A 17,638-nucleotide genomic window follows, 5' to 3' on the forward strand; every position below is an offset into this window, starting at 1 on the left:
TTATTTAACAAGTATCCAAAATGCTTTGTGGCTCATATATCAACACTGAAAAAACATTACCTTACTTGTCTTATCTAAACTTGATTTATTTATGATGCATTTTAAATGGTTCCAAGTATTTTGCTGAGTTCATGGAGATACAGGTGCATGTAAGAGTTCGTGCTACAACTCACAATTTTACCACACAATGAATTCACATTAGTATTCAGTAATATGACTACTTAAAAATATTTCTGCCTAGGAGCGCCTGGTGGCTCAGTGGGTTAAGCCTTTGCCTTCGGCTCAGGTCATGATCTCAGGGTCCTGGAATTGAGCCCCGCATCAGGCTCTCTGCTCAGCAGGGAGCCTGTTTCCTCCTCTCTGCCTGCCTCTCTGTCTACTTGTGATCTCCCTCCCTCTCTCAAATAATTAAATAAAATTTAAAAATATATATTTCTGCCTAATAGCCAAAACAAGTTAAGGGTAAGGGGGACCAAACTCAACCACCCAAGCAGACCAAACGATGGTTTGGCTGTTAAGTTCGATTTTAAGCAAAAGGTTCAATTTAAATAGAACTGCTTTTCTAAGAGCCTAAGTATCCCTTAGGTCAATAAAATGCAATTTCCATTATGGAGAAATATATCAAATGCTTTCTTAGAGTTTATAACTTTTATCTCAAAGAAAGGGAATAAAATCAGAATATTCTCTCAGATAAACTTTTCCTGGTATGACTTTCAACTTATGTTACCTATTTTCTCTAACTAGGTGACTTTTTTTTTTAAAGATTGTATTTATTTATTTGACAGACAGAGATCACAAGTAAGCAGAGAGGCAGGCAGAGAGAGAGAAGAGAGAGAGGAGGAAGCAGGCTCCCTGCTGAGCAGAGAGCCTGATGCGGGGCTTGATCCCAGGACCCTGAGACCATGACCTGAGCCGAAAGCAGAGGCTTTAACCCACTGAGCCCCCCAGGCGCCCCTAACTAGGTGACTTTTTTTTTCCTGCACAGAATAAAGTGAAAGAAAATTGAGCAATGAGAATTAGAAGAAGGAGGTATTCAGTAATAATGAGTTTTCTGATGAACCAGCTGGGAAGTTGGATATTAAATAATAAGAAAACCACTCTTACAAGTCCCGATGAATGAACAATTCTCAATTAAATAACTACTCACTGAATCTGTTACGTACTTGGCTTTTCTCTATTCACAAGTGGAACATAAACTTGGTAGTGTTTTAGCTAATCCTTATTCAGTGCATTAAACGGAAATAAGCTTGACAAATGGTTTGAGGCTGCGGTCTCATTATGTCAGCATCATAATGATTTATTCACTTGGTGATCAAAATGATTCAAGGAAGTGTCCCCAACTTCATTACATAAAAGGAAAGGGAAATACTGTCTTAGAAGTCTGAGTTGATAAGTTGCTTCTTTAGAGGCAATTTTAGATTTTAAATTAGGATAAGAGAGAGGGACTTTTTTCACACACGGACCCAGCCAGGTATAATGCGGTCCTGCAGCACCAATGAAGGTGGACTTGAATTTAAATGAATTAGCCTATGGTTCTGAATAGCTTATTAGAGGGATTCAGTCTTTAGGAGTTAATTAGCATCCACTTGACACTAAAATCTGAAAGAGAACACATAAAAAAGAAATATAATAAATAAGACCCTGTTTACTTACAGAACTTTAAGACTGTAAAGGCCAGCGAATGCTCCATTGGGAATGTATGTCAAAGCGTTTCCGGCAAGACGTCTGCGGGTTTCAAGGGAGAGGAGAGACAGTGAGCAAAGTTCTCTTCATGTGGAATTCATTTAGTTGTTAAGAAATGCGACAGAATTTTGTACAAACCACAAATGCCAAAAACAACTGTGTAAGGAGCCTTTTCTTGTTATATTTTGTGAAAAGCTTCTGTAAATTTCTAATCAAAAGGCTGGCGAAAGAAGTGCCTACCAAGAAATATAATAAATTACCTATTATACCATAAATCGTTTAATAGCTTCGACTATGTAGCTCTCCTTTCTAAAAATTTTCTGACAAATGTTAACATTGTATGATAATCTTCAGAAATTGTAATGTCAAACTGTGATTGCTATATGATTTTTATAATTTTTCTTTCGAAGGCTAAATAAATCAGATAGTCAAACATAAGAGTATTAGCAGCCTAAATAAATCAGATAATCAAACATATAAGAGTATTTATGTTGCCATTATCCCACAAAATACCCAAATTTGTTGCTAAATCTGGCAAAAAAGAATGAGACTATCACAGTCCGTTTTTTCTAAACTCTATCGGAAAAGGGTAAGTACTTTTAATCAATGGTTTAATTGAGCAAAGCCTTTAAAAACTGAAAATAGAGAGTAGTTAGGGTCAAAGACATTAATATGGTTTATGTAGTGGAAAGTTTTGACATCATTAACTGGTAAAATTTAAAGAGTGTATAATATTTTTCTAACTGGGAAACAATCAAGATGAGAATGTACGTAAAAAGATCGACAAGGTGTGGCACTGGAAGCATCTGGTTCAGTACTTTTTTGGCAGTCACATCAAAGCCATAGCCTCAGGTGTTAGATGGAAAATCCAAAATGGAAAATGGAAAATCCAAAAACAGCACAGAGACTCAGAAGAGCACAGGACCTTTTAAGGAGCTAATCACATTGTAGAAGGGTGGGCAAAACCAGCCATCAAGACACTCCCGTGTTTTCTTGACGGAAATGGAGGTGGGAGTAAAAGGGTGGAAAGGCCCACTTGGCCAGAGTTTATTCCTGAGGGGCTGAACAGCTTCGAATTTATATTTTGATATTATCTCCAAATGAGAGGTCATTCAGTTCCACCGAGTCCCACTGACAGGACTGAACTAAGCCATTCAGCATATGACTTCAAATCTGTGTCCTAGGGCTAGTCCGCCTCCACCAACAATGAGCTGTGAGTATCGAAATAAATATTATCTCATAAGCAGAACCTCTGAATAGCATTTTTGGTATGTGTATTAGAAAGCATGATTTTCTCAATCCAAATGAAATTGACAAAATGAAAATGTATCACAATTTTTGTAATCTCAGTTTCACTATTGTTATTATTTTTTTTTTTAATTTAAAAATATGTAACAAGAAACTGCCAAGAAGGTCTGCCTGTTCTGGGTCTGCAGCACCGACTTGCTAGGAGCCGTGAAGTAAGTTTATACTCCTGAGCTTCGTTTTCTCACTAATTACACGGAACAGTAAGATAAAGGAGCTACTCAGGTGCCTTCTAGCTCCTAAGCTCTAGGACTTCTCGGTCTCATCTTGTGTTTGTGTTGGTGCCTATTTTCCTTCTCTCTTGTACTTGTACTTCTCCTGTACTTGTACCTCCCTGTACTCCTCCTGCTTTCCTCATGGTGCCTAAAGATGTCTTTCTCAAACTCTAAATAAGTTTAGTGGCTTGGAACAGAATTAAGAAAAAGAGAGCAGAAAAACAACAGACTGCATTTTCTACTTTAGTAGCAAAATATCACTTTATGAAAAGCTTTTTTTAAATGAAAAATTTTTTAAGTTTTCATTTTAGGAAAGCCTTGTTTCAAAACACGTTTGTGAAACTGGACTGAGGGGAAGACGTGGATGTCTTCCTGCATATGGTCAGACAAGTTTGAAGGCCACTAGCCTAGAGCACAAGAAGACATCCAACAGATGTATGCCAATAATGTATAATTCGGCTAATATTAAACCAGGGTGGTTTCAGAGGTGTTTTGTTTGTTTCCTCTTAAGTTGTCTCACTAGAAAACCTTCTTTAGACTCTCCCAACGACCCTTCCATCTCGTCTTCCACACCGACTCTCTCCCTACACCCACTCACTCTGTGCCGCTGATCGTCTTTGTGAAGCCAACTCTGATTACATCGCGACCCTCTTCAAAATCCTTTACCAGTTTGCATCCAAATGAAAGGAAATGCGAAGTGCTCAGCTCCCTCTCCACAATTTCCTGATCCCTGTTTATGCTGTAGCTCCACGAAACTATGGGGCTTGCTTTTCTGAGACGTGCCGTCCACCATCTCCCTTCCGGCCCTTGGCTCTATCTAAAATGTTCTCTCTCCTCTCCCTTCCTGTCTCTCAAAGCAATTTTATTTCTCATCTCATCCGTCAAAATAGACGGATGGGCAATCTGTCTGTTTTGAACCACTCTGGTAGCACTTTGTGTCTCCTCTGTGGGTTTGCTGACTACCTGTCCTGCCGCACACATTCCCCCACCAAAGTGGGAATTCTTTCTGTTTCTATTATAGGGTCTTGCATAGTGTCTGAAACAGAATATGCTATCCAGCAGTGTCCGGCTAATTATCTGAGTAGAGACCACTAACTGTCCCCAGTACCCATGGCCCCCTCCTTCTAGAATACTTCCCCTATCCAGAGTTTAGTCTCCAGCTAGTGTAGTCTCTAGCTGGGGGACCATATACTCTGCTAAAACTCTGGACTACAGAGACTACACTTCCCGGTCTTCTTTGCATCTGAACACGGTAATGCAACCAACTCTGGCTGTGCAAAGTGAAAGTGTGAGAACTCCCATGTCATCTCCTTTGAAGGACCACTCACTCCCCAGTTTTATCTATTACAGGAAATTCCTGCAGAAGTGGTACTGGTAAGACAGCGCTAATGATTCTGATGTGGAGAATACTTCAAAGAAGACAGAACACGTGCAGCAAAAGAGCCAGAAGGAGCCCGAGCCCCTAGATGACTTTAGGGAGCAGCGCTGTGTCCGTGCGCTGGCGTCCACTTTGGGTGAATTAACAGAATCCGTTACCATCTGCAAGCAAGTCTGGGACTGAAGGATTATTACCTGGCGAGACCAAGAAACCTTCACTGTTGGAGACTTTTCTAGATGCCAGGCTCAAGAAGCCAGGCTTGCAAAACCGTTCCAAACAGCAGCATCCACTCTCCTCTCTTTATCTCCCTTTTCTCCTCTTATCATGAGGTTGCATTTGGCACCCCTGAATGCTCACCACTGCTGCCTGTCGCTGTTTTGAACAGTCACGCTAAAGTCGGAAGACTTTTACTTTACCATTCCTCCAAGCAATCTTTGCAGCTTCGACAAGGATTTATAGAGGGCCTGCTCGGTGTGGGCACTGCTGTCCGTGCAGAGATGCAGCAGTGAGCCTCTGACTGCACGGAGCTCCCTTTCTAATGTGGAGAGATGGTCATTAATGGAAACACAAAGGAAGACCACCACACACACAGACTCTGAAAAATAATCAAGGCGAGGGAATGAGAGCAATGTGGAGGGCAGTGGGCTATTCTTTAAGATCAGATGGGCAGGGAAGCCTGTCTGCTGAGAGGGCATTTCCGCGGAGGCCCTGAGACACGAGGGTATGTATGTGAAGGGAGGAGCCATGCAAGGGCCCTGTGGTGGGAGTGGGCCCGGCGGGATCCGGAAGCTGCATGGAGGCCAGCAGGGCTGGCATGGAATGATGGAGGGAGCAAGCAGCATGGGGGTGAGGGGGCTGTGGAGGGTGAGGAGGAGGGGAGTGTGGAGAGGCATCCAGAGCCACTTCACGCCGGGTGCTGGAGGCCACAGGAAGGGCTCTGGCCAGGAAAAGGGATGCGATCAGACCTGTGTTTTAAAGTAGTCCTTCTGGGGATGCCTGGGTGGCTCAGTCGGTTAAGCATCTGCCTTTGGTTCAGGTCATGATCCCAGGGTCCTGGGACTGCGTCCTGCATTGAGGGGTCCCTGCTTAGCGGGGAGTCTGCTTCTCCCTCTGCCTCTCCCCCCTTCTTGTGCTCGTGTGCTCTCTTGCTCTCTCTCTCTCTCTAACAAATAAAGAAATAAAATCTTTTTTTTTTTTTTAAAGATTTTATTTCTTTATTTGACAGAGAGAGGTCACAAGTAAGCGGAGAGGCAGGCAGAGAGAGAGGAAGGGAAACAGGCTCCCTGCTGAGCAGAGAGCCCGGATGCGGGACTCGATCCCAGGACCCTGAGATCATGACCTGAGCTGAAGGCAGCGGCTTAACCCACTGAGCCACCCAGGTGCCCCAAGAAATAAAATCTTAAAAAAAAAAAAAATAAAGTGGTCTTTCTGATGGGAGCTTTTAAAGGGCAGCACCAGGGGTGACTGGAGCAGCTCAGGTGGGAGATGCTGTGGGGTACAGGTGGCCAGATGTGGTGGGCTCTGGTGCAGAAGAAAGAAAAATCCAACCAGCAACCTACTAGGACTGGGCACCACGGAGGCAGCTTAAGAGAGCAACATCTTACATTTACGGTTATATCACATACAACTTGCAGTCATTCGCCTAGTTCCCCAAAGTACTACGTATAACACTGAAGTAAGGAACAGTGTGTGACTAAGAGCTGCTTATTGAATTCGTGCAGACTCAGGCTTGGTGGATGATCACATAGGACTTAACTAATCAGACTGGGCTGACTAAGAATGGTAAATTTCACCAAAAGTCCCTAACTATCCCTGCTCACGGTCCTAACTTCACGGTGCATTTCAGAGTCCTAGGGCAGAGCTTTCAGACGAATGCCTTTAACTCTTACTGCTGCTCATGTGTCCAGGGTCCTCACATAGCTTCGATGGTCCCTGAGACGTTTGTTGACTTTGGAAATGAAAAGTGAATGTATTTTATTAGTTGAAATTATTGTGAGGGCAGATACTTTCCTTTACATTTTCTTATTTCTCATGCACTGTTTTTCTTTTCTGGGCAAGGACTTTCATAGCCCTTGAGTCTGTATTCAGAACGAACCTGTGGAACCACAAACCTTTGTTATTAGGGGGGTTTGTCTTAAAGGAATTTCTGATGTGCTCTTAGCTATTTGCTGGGCTGGTGGAGGATCTATCTCATTGACAAAAACAACAGTTTAAGGAAATCACTGGATCCTTCTCATTTCTTTACCATGTGGGATGGCTTTAGGAATTCTAAAAATAAATACATATAAACTATGGGGTGGGGTGAAAGGCTTTCAAATGAATACATGAATAATTAGAACTGCACACAAATCTTTCCTGTAACGATCTGAACTAACAAATTTTTTGGCAACTATGCTCCAAACCCCAGAGACCCACATACCATTGGTCTGAGAGGTAGATTTTTTTCCTGTTTCTAAAATTATTTCATGGGAATATCTCTTCCATCATCCTTTTTTCTATAATAAGATACAACTTAAAAAGGAAAACTCTGATATTTTTATATAAAAATGTTTTTATTCTTAAAGATACTACTACATATATAAGACTCATATCATCCTACTATTGTTAGTGTTACTGACTGCCATAAAAAGACAAAAAAATCAAATTATAGTTGACACATGCCTCTTCAACTAAATCATATAAGTAGATATTTTGGTGTTTAACAACCAATTAAAATATCTTTGAGAGTCTACGTTTCTTTGAATCTCTGTAGTAGTTTGAATCTCTAAAATAAAGAAATCCAAAGGATTTTTTTTTTTTTTTGGTAGCCTTATTTTGTAAAAAATGGAGGGACCAGAGCAAAGCAATCGGATGTGATCTCTGATTATTTCTTCTCTCTGGATGTTGGCCTGGACAGGGAGAGGCATCTGGGTAAATGGGGTGTGTACCGGGAGAGGAAGGGGTGCTCGACCCTGCTGTCTGGCTGAGAGCCGCAGGGAAATTACCATGTGGGGAACCATGGTCCAATGTGGGTTTCCCTGGCTGAGTTCCAAAGGCAGAGGAGCATTTGCAGAGCTAAGTGAGAGGGCTTGGCAAGTTCTACCGGGCCTCCTGGGTCAGTTCTTTTGAGAAACTTTTGCCTTGTAATTCTTGGGGTGGGTTGTTTGTTTTACCCCTTCCCTTTTTGATTTTCTTCCTTCTCACCATTAGCATGCAATTAAGCTTATAAAAGTCCCGAAACTTCCCTGGGCCCCATTTCACTTATTCTTTTAAAATGATAAGGTACTTTCACACAAGTTTTTCTGCCCTCCAGCTGTTTTTCTGTCCCACAGACATTTCCTACTTAACTTCTCTTTCCTCCCTCCTCTTCCCTCTACACTGCTGTTTTCTTCTTGTTTATTTTAAGATTTCTTTATTACACACCACTAACATTTTATTTTATTTTATTATGACGGACACAGTGATCACAGGTTTGGATACGAATGCCGAGGCCAAGTAGGAGAGGCGAGAGAAAAAGCGTGGTGAGGGGCTGGACGAGGCAATCTGGTTCTGCACTTGTTAAGTTTTAAAGTATTGGTGGGGTAGGTCAAAATGCCACTTGGCAGATGATTCTCCAAGAGTGGTCCCTAGACTCACAGTATCAGCGTCCCTGAGCATGTGATACAAATGCGAATTCTTGACTTCTCCAGCACTCCGCCCCACTTCTAACCTGCGGAAGCAGCTGTGGTAGGGCTCAGCGATGTGTGGTTTAGCAAGCACTCCAGATGACCCCGATCTCACCAGAAGTCGAGAACCACTCGCCTAGAGTAGTGGTCCTCAAATGTAACATGCATCAAAATCTCCCGAAAAGCTCATTAAATTTCTGACTCACTAGGTTAGAACGGGGCACAGAACTTGCATTTCTAACAAATACACAGGTGGTGCCAATACTGCGGGTCCAGGGAACACACTTTGAGAACCATTGGTCTAACAGTAAAAGACAAAAGAACTCTGAACTAGAAATATTGATTTGGTGACCATCTATCTTAACACAAATAGTCCAACTTTTGGGTTTCTTTCCCAGATGACCGCAGGTGTTTTCTAATGGGTCTGTAGCCTCCTATCAGTTTCCTCTGCTTCTCTAAGTCCCCGGTCTCTTTGGCATACAGAAATCTTTTAAAGTCACAAGTCCCATTATTTCACCAGCTATACACAACCCTCCAATGGCTTTCTATTGCTCTTATTTGAACTCTCTACTTAGCCTGACTGGTTAGAGTCCTTGCCTTTCTCTCCAACTCATCCGGTGTCAGTCCCTCTCCCTCTCACTCAATTTCAGTCACAATGATCTTCTTCCATGTCTACAAACGTGTCACATTCTTTCCCACCTCAGGACCTCCACTCACACTATTCTTTTGCCAGAAACATTCTACTCCAGCTTTTAGGACCACCAACTTCCCTTCATTCTCCTGATCTCAGTTTAGATCTCATCTTCTTAGAGACACTTTCCCTCCTTGTCCTCTCTTGTTATTTATTCTCGACCTGTGTTTGTGTCTGTCATCACTCTCGTTACAATCATCAAATATCACGGCGCTAGTTTCCTCATTTACTATGTCTCTCTGACTAGAGCGGGGACCTGTTGAATGAGCTAGTGAACCACAGTAGGTCCCATGTTCCCAGTGGCTCAGTAAATATGTATTCAATGAATGAACTGAAAGTATCTGAGAAAAGAGACAATAAAATGATGTGCAATAATCTGGGGAATGTCTACATTTTACAGGAGTTGTGAGTAGAGGAGAAAGGATGCTAAAGAGAAAAAGAAGAGGAGCCAGAAAGATAGGGCACATTCAGAACACTGCCCAAAACGTCATAATGAAAGTTATATACACGTGTGCACGCACACGCAAGGACAGATATCTAAATGTCTATCTCCAGCTATACAGACAGACGTTCGGGAGAGAACTAAAATAACTGCCATGAAATAACATGGGAGAAAAAGAGTTTCCAAGAGGCAGTGTTTTTCATCATTTGTCAGATCAATGAAGACAAGAGACCAAACACTGTGACAAAGCCAAAGGGCAGGGAGAGCCTTCATGGGCATGAAGGTGTTTTCACTTTGCTAACACATCCAATATGTGACTTACAGTTTACCAAAGTTCTTTCATCATCATTTCATTTGATCCTGAGGAAAAAAATCTCAGAGGACAGGCAGGACAGAGCTCACCATTTTCAGCAACATGATGAGGAAGTAGAAGTAACAAGCGTAGATTCTGCTCTCGGGAAGTTTGGTGGTATTTCTCATTACAAATTTCATCTGCAATAATCGGTATTACTATTTATATAGAGATTCCTCCAGGCCAACCATAATATGAGCAAATAGTTTCAGGGAACAATAGTAACTTAAAAACAGACCTCCCTAGAGCTTCTCATGTTTCTTTGACGGCTAAATCGAGTATTTGATTCCAATAGCATCAGAATCTGGAAAGATTTTAAAATACTACTCGGAAACAAAGGCCTCCAACTCACACTGTTTAAAATGGTAACAGTTCATTTCCCCCTCTGGTTTAATCAGACACACGAATCTAAGTTTAATGGGGCCTGTAGATGTCAGCATTAGGCACGCTCTGCCTTAGCTCCTATAACATCTGAACACACTCCAAGGGACCAAACGTAGGCTCTTCTGTTTGTCTAAATAGCGAACATTAACGTAAGCCCCTGGTAGAACTGAATCAACAGAACCGAGAGAGACACTGTTGGAGAGAAATACAATTCGTGCTCAGGATGTTCAAATTCGGTAAAGAACTCTTCTGTGCTGATCGTATACATCCATTAAAGCTCACAGTTCGAAACAGCTTTTCTTTCCTAAGTCCTGGATCCCTGGGTTACCACAAAATCAGGCTCAGGAAATAGGAAAGGAAGAGGTCAGAATCTTCTCGAAGGTGTTCTCAGTTTACTAAGAGAGCTCGGTACGTGGATTAGAATCTAGCAAAGTTCTCTCATCATCCTTTCATTAGATTCTCAGAAACATCGCCAAAGGCAGCCAGGGCAGCTCTTACCATTATCCCCTGAGGCCCAGGGAGGTCAAGTGGATTATTAGCTAGTAAACGGCAGGGACGGGACGAGACTCCTGCGCTTGGCATCCAGACACTGCGCTTTTCTCTCTATAAGGCGCGGCCTTACCACACTCAATTATGGTTTTTGTTTTTTGTTTTTTCCAGGAAGAAAAGGCTTTCCTTCCCCTTGCAGCAATAGGACATTTGGCCTATGCTTGTCTGGTCACCAGGTAGATTTAAAAAAATAAGTTAACAGAGGATAAACACGACTTGAATGTGCCAACATACATGGCCCAGGTAGTAAGCATTCCCGCACCTCAGGAGGGAGAGGACACCATTCAAGGTGATGCCTCTTATTCCTTCTAAATATTTGCCTCAGGCAAACACTTTCTCCAGGGCTACAATATACATATATTTCTAAACACTGACTCAGTGAGTACCTGTAGGGCTTTATGGATTCTTAAGAGGATTTTAAAACCTGACACCTTTGTCTAGCTCCAGGGATGGATGAGGGATGAATTATGGCTGTCTACAGTTTGTAACACAGTTAAATGATTAAATCAGGGAAATGATTAAGTGTGGGAGATTTGTGCGAATGGGAAGAGTAACTTGCCTTTATTAGTAATGATTTTTAAAAAATTGAGTTTTGTGGCAGGAGTTTTATTAATATCATTAATAGTATCAGTAGCAACGTCCCATTTTATGGCTATTAAATAAAGCGTAGAGACAAGCTGAATAAACTGAATGAAAATACTCCTAGAATAGTGCTCTACCGTCGTAACAAAAGATATACATACACACACACACAATGACAGACCTCTAAATGTCTGTATCTAGAACATATGGGAAGGAGAAAAAAGAGAGAGAGGGGAAAACAAACCAAAGAGAACAAACTGAGGGTTGCTGGAAGGGAGGTGGGCAGGGGGATGGGTTACATGGGCATTAAGGAGGGCACTTGGGATGAGCACTGAGTATTGTAGATAAGTGATGAATCAATAAATTCTACTCCAGAAATCAATTTTACACTACAGGTTAACTAACTAGAATTTTTTAAAAATTTGGGGGAAAATAATGTCCATCTTTAGCTGTATGACTGTCATTTGCTAGTTCTGATAGTATACTATATGAAACAAATGGTTTAAGTGTATGCATGCTCTTGTAAGATATTCACTAAGGTTTTGCATCTGTTGAGCAATGCTAAATTGGCGATACGTTACATCTGAAAATTCTGATGATATTTCTCCATTGTCAACAATAAGTTATGGTAGTAAATTAATAACCTGAATATCCAATCTCATCCACTGGGTAGACAGCTCTCTCTCTTACTCCCTCTTTTTCATCCCTCCACACATGCACAGACAGGCAAAGATATATGACAGAACTGTCATTACAAAACTTGGTTTAAACAACACTTTCAAGAATTCAACTGTGGAAACCACTGTTCAGGTACTACTAGGGAAAATAAAAGCACAGAAGAACTACGCATAATTCCTAATGCTCCCTCTACTTTCTGAGTGTGGCTTTGAAGGTGAGGTTGAATCTTAGCCTTGACTCTTGTCACTGTATGATCTTGAACCAGTTCCTTAATTTTCTCTGTACTTCATCTTTTTTTTTTTCCTTCGGAATCTTTGAAATGGGAATAATAAGAATATCTATCTATATGGTAGATATGCTAGGAGGATTTGTGGGAAAAAGTGTATAAAACATTTTGAACATGCATGGCACAGACTAAACTATGATTGTTGTCATAATATAATACTATTTTGAAGACCTTATACTCTAGAAGAGAATAAAGAGTTATACGTAGCTAAGTCTAGTAGAAACTATCTGCAGCATAACAGAGGCATAATTGCAATGCTCTACAAAATATTTGCTTTTTTGTTATGGTTTGTTTTGTTTTAAACACACCACCCCCCAAATTAGCCTTGGGAACAAAAGAATAAACCAAGCAGAGTTGATCATTTCTCCAGATTCTATAAATACTATCCCCTTTTGCTGCGAAATGAATAATGATGTCTTCAAAACATCAGTCAGATGCAACACAGAATTATATATGAGAAAGTGGTCTAGCTTTTGAATTATGCTCGGCCAGCTCAGCAGAGGGAATTCCAGAAGAGAATGAAAAACTAGAATGAATAGCCCTTTAAGGGTCTCCTCTATTTCTGAAATTCTATGATTTCACGGTCAAGACGCTTAATGGAGTTTCCAGATATAAATATAAGACAATACAGAAAAATATCTTTTTCAAATGGTAGTTCCCTCCCTCTTTTTTTTTCCCCCTAGACTTTTCTCAATGATCTTTTGAAAAACTGGCCTTGGAACAGAATTAACATTTACCTCCTGAAGAAAGAGGAGTTATTTAGAATGAGTTGGGGTCACTGAGGGAGGAATTCTATTAAACAAAGTCCTTGGGGAAAGACTTTATTGATTCAGTTTGGGGTCTAAAGTGGAGGTGCATGTACACAGAACGGAAGCCTTGTACCATTGCGTAGTGTAAGGAAATGACAGAAGAAAGCATAGCAAATACACACTTTCAAAATGTGGGATTGGGGGTGTACATAGGACCAAGCCTTGTGTATTAATTATGGTGAGGAAGGGAAGATGAAAAGGATGGAAATCAGGAAAAAACCCTAACTGAAAGTTGCTAAAGGTGTCAATAGAAATTTTGGCCAATGTCTACCATGTCTGTTGCTTTTTCCTAAGGCAGCTAACTTGGATGAGAAGCTCATTTTACATGTTTTGCTTTCTCGGTATTCATTTGTTCATCAAAAATGTATTGATTATTATCACATACAAGCCATGACTAAGATAGACAAGGACTCAGCCCTGATCAAGGTTACTTTTTAGCCATGGAAATGGCGAGAGAGAAAAGGGGAAAAGAGGAGCGTGGACAACCCAGAGTGAAAAACTCTGATTGATCAAAACTTGCTGCAGTCTTGTTATCTGAGCTTCCCCAACATATTCCTGGATAACAACCTGGACATATGGACAACTGATTTCAGTGGTTAGACAATAGCATTTGCTAAAAATATAAGGCTATCAAAAATATAGATAAAACCCTAAGGGGAGAAATCTGAGAATGTCATCCTCTTGCAAAGGGAAAAGATTGATGCACTGTAATCTGGGTATGATGGAACATTCTTCCCACTTCCCAGGGTGGATCACGCAGTGCATCAACCATTTAAATTACTCCCCAGATTGGACCCTGACTTTCGGATTTATAAAGGAAGTATTTTCAAAAGAGGTCATTGCCTACACAATTCCTTTAATCAACAGTCAGAAGATGTACTCAAGGGATGGTGCCAAACTCTCTTCATGAGGACTGCGATGGCACATGGCTCCCTTCGTCTCCAACACTCCAAAGGGTAAGAGGAACAAATGAATTTTTAAATACAGATTTTTGGATTATACAGTTCTTTTTCATCTTCTGGAAAGTGATTACGAGACTTAATCAAGACTCCTCTGTGTATCATTAGCTAATTTTAGCTTCTTCCTTTTTAATTTTTTTTACAGGGAGTTTGGAGAGCCCAGTTTGAAGTCCTCTGTGGATTTCATGTTTTTCTGTTCAAGCCTTGAGGGAAGCTAAATTAAGAAGTAGGAAAATAGTAATTAAAAGTGATTAGGACAAGAAGTTTTGGTGCTACGGAATGTGGACTTCATTCTCCCCGTCACAACCCAAACCAAGCGGCAGTTTTTGGTTTTGATTATAGCTTTACTTGCTATTTTAATAAACATGAACCGGTATTCAAACTTTTAATATCCTGCCGCTTAACTATTTCCAAAGAGACATCCAGGCCTCTTAAATTGCCTTTGTTTTAAAATTTTAATTTGTTTGGCTCAAGTCTCACCTTAGAAAGTTGTAGCCTCATGGTCAACTTCTTTATAAGTTGATTTCCAGAATCTTAGGCAATTTCTTTTTTTCTTCCCTCCCAACTAAGTGTTTCCTCATGTGCCAAAATTGTTGGTGCTGACAGCTTTTTTGCCTTGTTTTATCTGGTTCCCACAGTGAGTGTGAGGGGCAAACCCAGGAATGTGCTCAGTGTTGACTGGACGCATCACTACTACGCAATACTTACAACTCCTCTAGGAAGCGGAGGCTGTACAGGGGATTCGGGGGCAGCTGACTGATGTTGTTCATACTGAGGTCTCTGGAGAGGAAAACAGACAGCACGTGAGAAGCAGCGTCCGCCACCACCAGGGAATCTAGCTGTTCCCTCCACACATTTTCAAGCAATACGTTCTTTCACTTGACCAATGAACCGCTGTTTTGCATCTTAAAGATATCCCTTACCGCTCCCAGCTCCCAGCTCCCACCCCAGCCCCAGCCCATCTCGGGCTCTCTGTCAAATGAGAGCCCCTAGGAGGGGCTCCTATGAATTCAGAACGATTTAGACCATTCATGGGCATGATGGCAGTATTTCATGTTGAAAATTATGGAAGTAGGACAGCAAAGGAAACAGACATAACTCAACCCTAGACATAACCCAACTTCAGTTCTTGCTTTGAATTTTGTGACAAAGAGAAATGCCTTCCCCTTGCAACTCTCTGCAAGTCCCACTTCTGGGGGCTGTAAGCACCTTGTAAAAACAAATGTTTGGATTCAAAGAAACTTAAAAAAACAAAACAAAACAAGACAAAAAGCCCATTCCCTCCTTCTAACATGTTCCCTTTGCAGGTTCTCAGATTGCATTAAATAAGTGAAATGAACCATAAAACAAGGGTGTAATGTGATCCCGCTTCGGAGCACACTTCCTGCTGGGCCCGCACAGTAGTTCCTGGCACAGGAAACAACAAGCCACTTCGGGTAGAACTCAATCAATTTTTGTTTTAAGGGAAACTCCGTGTAATGCGATTTTATTCTGTTTTTACTTTTCTATTTCTTGACGGTCTCCCACATAACCCTACAGCGTCACTGATAGATGCCATCTGTATCTCAGAGGACAAAAGACCGGTGGCGGGACAGACTTTCACCAAGACCAGCTAAAACTTTATGTGATAGTCGGCTGAAGACTGACTTAAAACATGACTGCTTGCTCAAACCTGAAGGTTCAGATTCTATTAAAAATTCATTATAATCTCAGATCAGGTGTACATACTTAAAATTTATCTCAAGATAAGACAGTGAGCTTTCTTTTTATTTATTATTTTTAGAACTGACCTAATTGGCATATGACATGGTAGTAATTTTAGGTGTACAACATAATGATGTGATATATATATATATATATATATACATATATATATATATGATTACCACAATAAGGTTAGCTAACATTCATCGCATTTACATTTTTTTCTCTTGTGAAGAGAACTCTTAAGATTTACTCTCCTAGAAACTTTTGGATAAACAATACAGAATTATTAACTATATTCACCCTGCTGTACATTACTTCCCTGGGACTTTTTTATTATATAACTGGAATTTTGTATCTTCTGACCACCTTCCTCTATTTCACCCATGAGCTTTTTAAAAAATCCGGATTATTCCTATTATTTAAGTGGTCACACCCATAGCATCTAACCGGCTGTTGTCAGTATAGAGTGCTTGGTTTCTTTATCAAATATTAACTGTTAATCACTGATGGTTAAGAATGCAGGGATTGATCATTTACTCTTTAAAAAGTGACTGAAAAGTCACTAGCATGAATAGGAAGATTAAAATATTCAGTTAAATATTTCAGAGTATGGTAAAAAGACAATTATGCATTTTAATATCTGCCACTGAACACTTATATAGCTGAGTAACATGCTATATTCTTAAGCTAAAATTAAACGATGTCAAAAATATACACTAAAATTTTTTGGTTTTCCATATATTGAATATCTGGATGGTTTTCTCATGCTCTCTAGGTAACAGTGGCAAATAACTGATCAGCAATTTAAATCTGTTGTGCAGTTACTTCTCTGAAGTAGCAAAGTTGTTTAGTTCAGTTCACTGAACAGACATGTATAAAATTAATCAATGAAGTTTCTGGATTCCTCATAGGGACCATATAATCCGGGCAAAGACTTGGTATTTCTTAGGTACTCACTTATTTTCTCATTGATATCCCACTTATTTCCTAAAAGAATCAAGATGGTTTGCTTTCGGAGCATGTTTATTAGCAACCAAGATCCAACCAGTTTCAACATGAAGACAGCTGATATGGAGAGCACTAAGTTTCCTCTCCTGTTATATTTTTCTGGGTGATGTGCAAAACAGTACAGGACACACATCCCTCTCGTGTATATGCCGAAAGCTCTAAACAGAATGAGGACATTTACATTTAAGGAGATTCATAAACATTCCACATGACTTTAATATTCACTATCCTATCTCAGTTTCCTGGAAGTGAAGCTTATATAAGCCTACACTCTCAGAGTCCCCCCAGAACACTTGTGATGGAGGAACGGTGGAGAGAGCAAAGCACTGTCAGCGTAGAGAGTCTTAGGTTTGAATCCTGACCTCATTCATCAGCTGCATGATCTTGGGAGAAATGATCTCCATGTGGCAGGTTTCCCTATAGTTAAACTAGGGTGTCTCTTCCTTAATAGTTTATGCTATTAAACTCTTACTAGCTGTTTCCAATCAAAAGAGAGCGATTTATTTCTTAAAAAGAGGAATCTCCCTTTCCCAAAAGGAATTAATAACTTCTCTGTGTTACCTGATATTGGGGATCCTCTTAGAAAATGAGCAAATCCTGCTAATCCATTCCTTTACCATCTGTTTTCGAGTAAGTTTGTTTTCTTTTTAAAAGATTTTATCTATCTATCTATCTATCTATCTATCTAAGAGAGAGAGAGAGGGAAAGAGAGAGAGAGAGGGAGGGAGAGGGAGAAAGAATCTGAGGCAGACTCCATGCTGAGTCAGAGCCCAGTGTGGGGCTCAGTCCCACGACGGGGAGAGTATGACCTGAGCTGAAACCAAGAGCTGGATGCTTAATCAACTGAGCTACCCAGGCGCCTCTTATGTTTTCTTTGAGAGAGCTTCTAAGCAATGCATATAAGCCTATAGCAGAAAACAACTTTTCATATCAACCATCTAAGGTAAAATGAAACAGACCTCTAAA

At 40.6% G+C, this 17,638-nt stretch overlaps 1 protein-coding gene and 1 long non-coding RNA gene across 2 annotated transcripts in view; one reads left to right on the forward strand and one right to left on the reverse strand.

Annotated features, from left to right (window-relative positions):
• Window positions 1–1,916, forward strand: part of LOC132019416 (uncharacterized) — a 30,302-nt gene extending 28,386 nt beyond the window's left edge. Inside the window, exon 5 of the long non-coding RNA XR_009404756.1 lies at window positions 1,656–1,916. This is a non-coding gene — a long non-coding RNA (uncharacterized LOC132019416). The remainder of the gene's footprint in view (window positions 1–1,655) is intronic.
• LGR5 (leucine rich repeat containing G protein-coupled receptor 5) overlaps window positions 1–17,638 on the reverse strand; it is a 123,342-nt gene that overhangs the window by 52,129 nt on the left and 53,575 nt on the right. The window contains exons 2-3 of the mRNA XM_059402461.1: window positions 14,666–14,737; window positions 1,654–1,725 (exon numbers count right to left, since the gene is read on the reverse strand). Coding sequence (XP_059258444.1) covers window positions 1,654–1,725; window positions 14,666–14,737 — 144 coding nt within the window. The remainder of the gene's footprint in view (window positions 1–1,653; window positions 1,726–14,665; window positions 14,738–17,638) is intronic.

Source organism: Mustela nigripes, chromosome 6 (assembly GCF_022355385.1).
Source record: "Mustela nigripes isolate SB6536 chromosome 6, MUSNIG.SB6536, whole genome shotgun sequence".
Lineage (NCBI taxonomy): Eukaryota > Metazoa > Chordata > Mammalia > Carnivora > Mustelidae > Mustela > Mustela nigripes.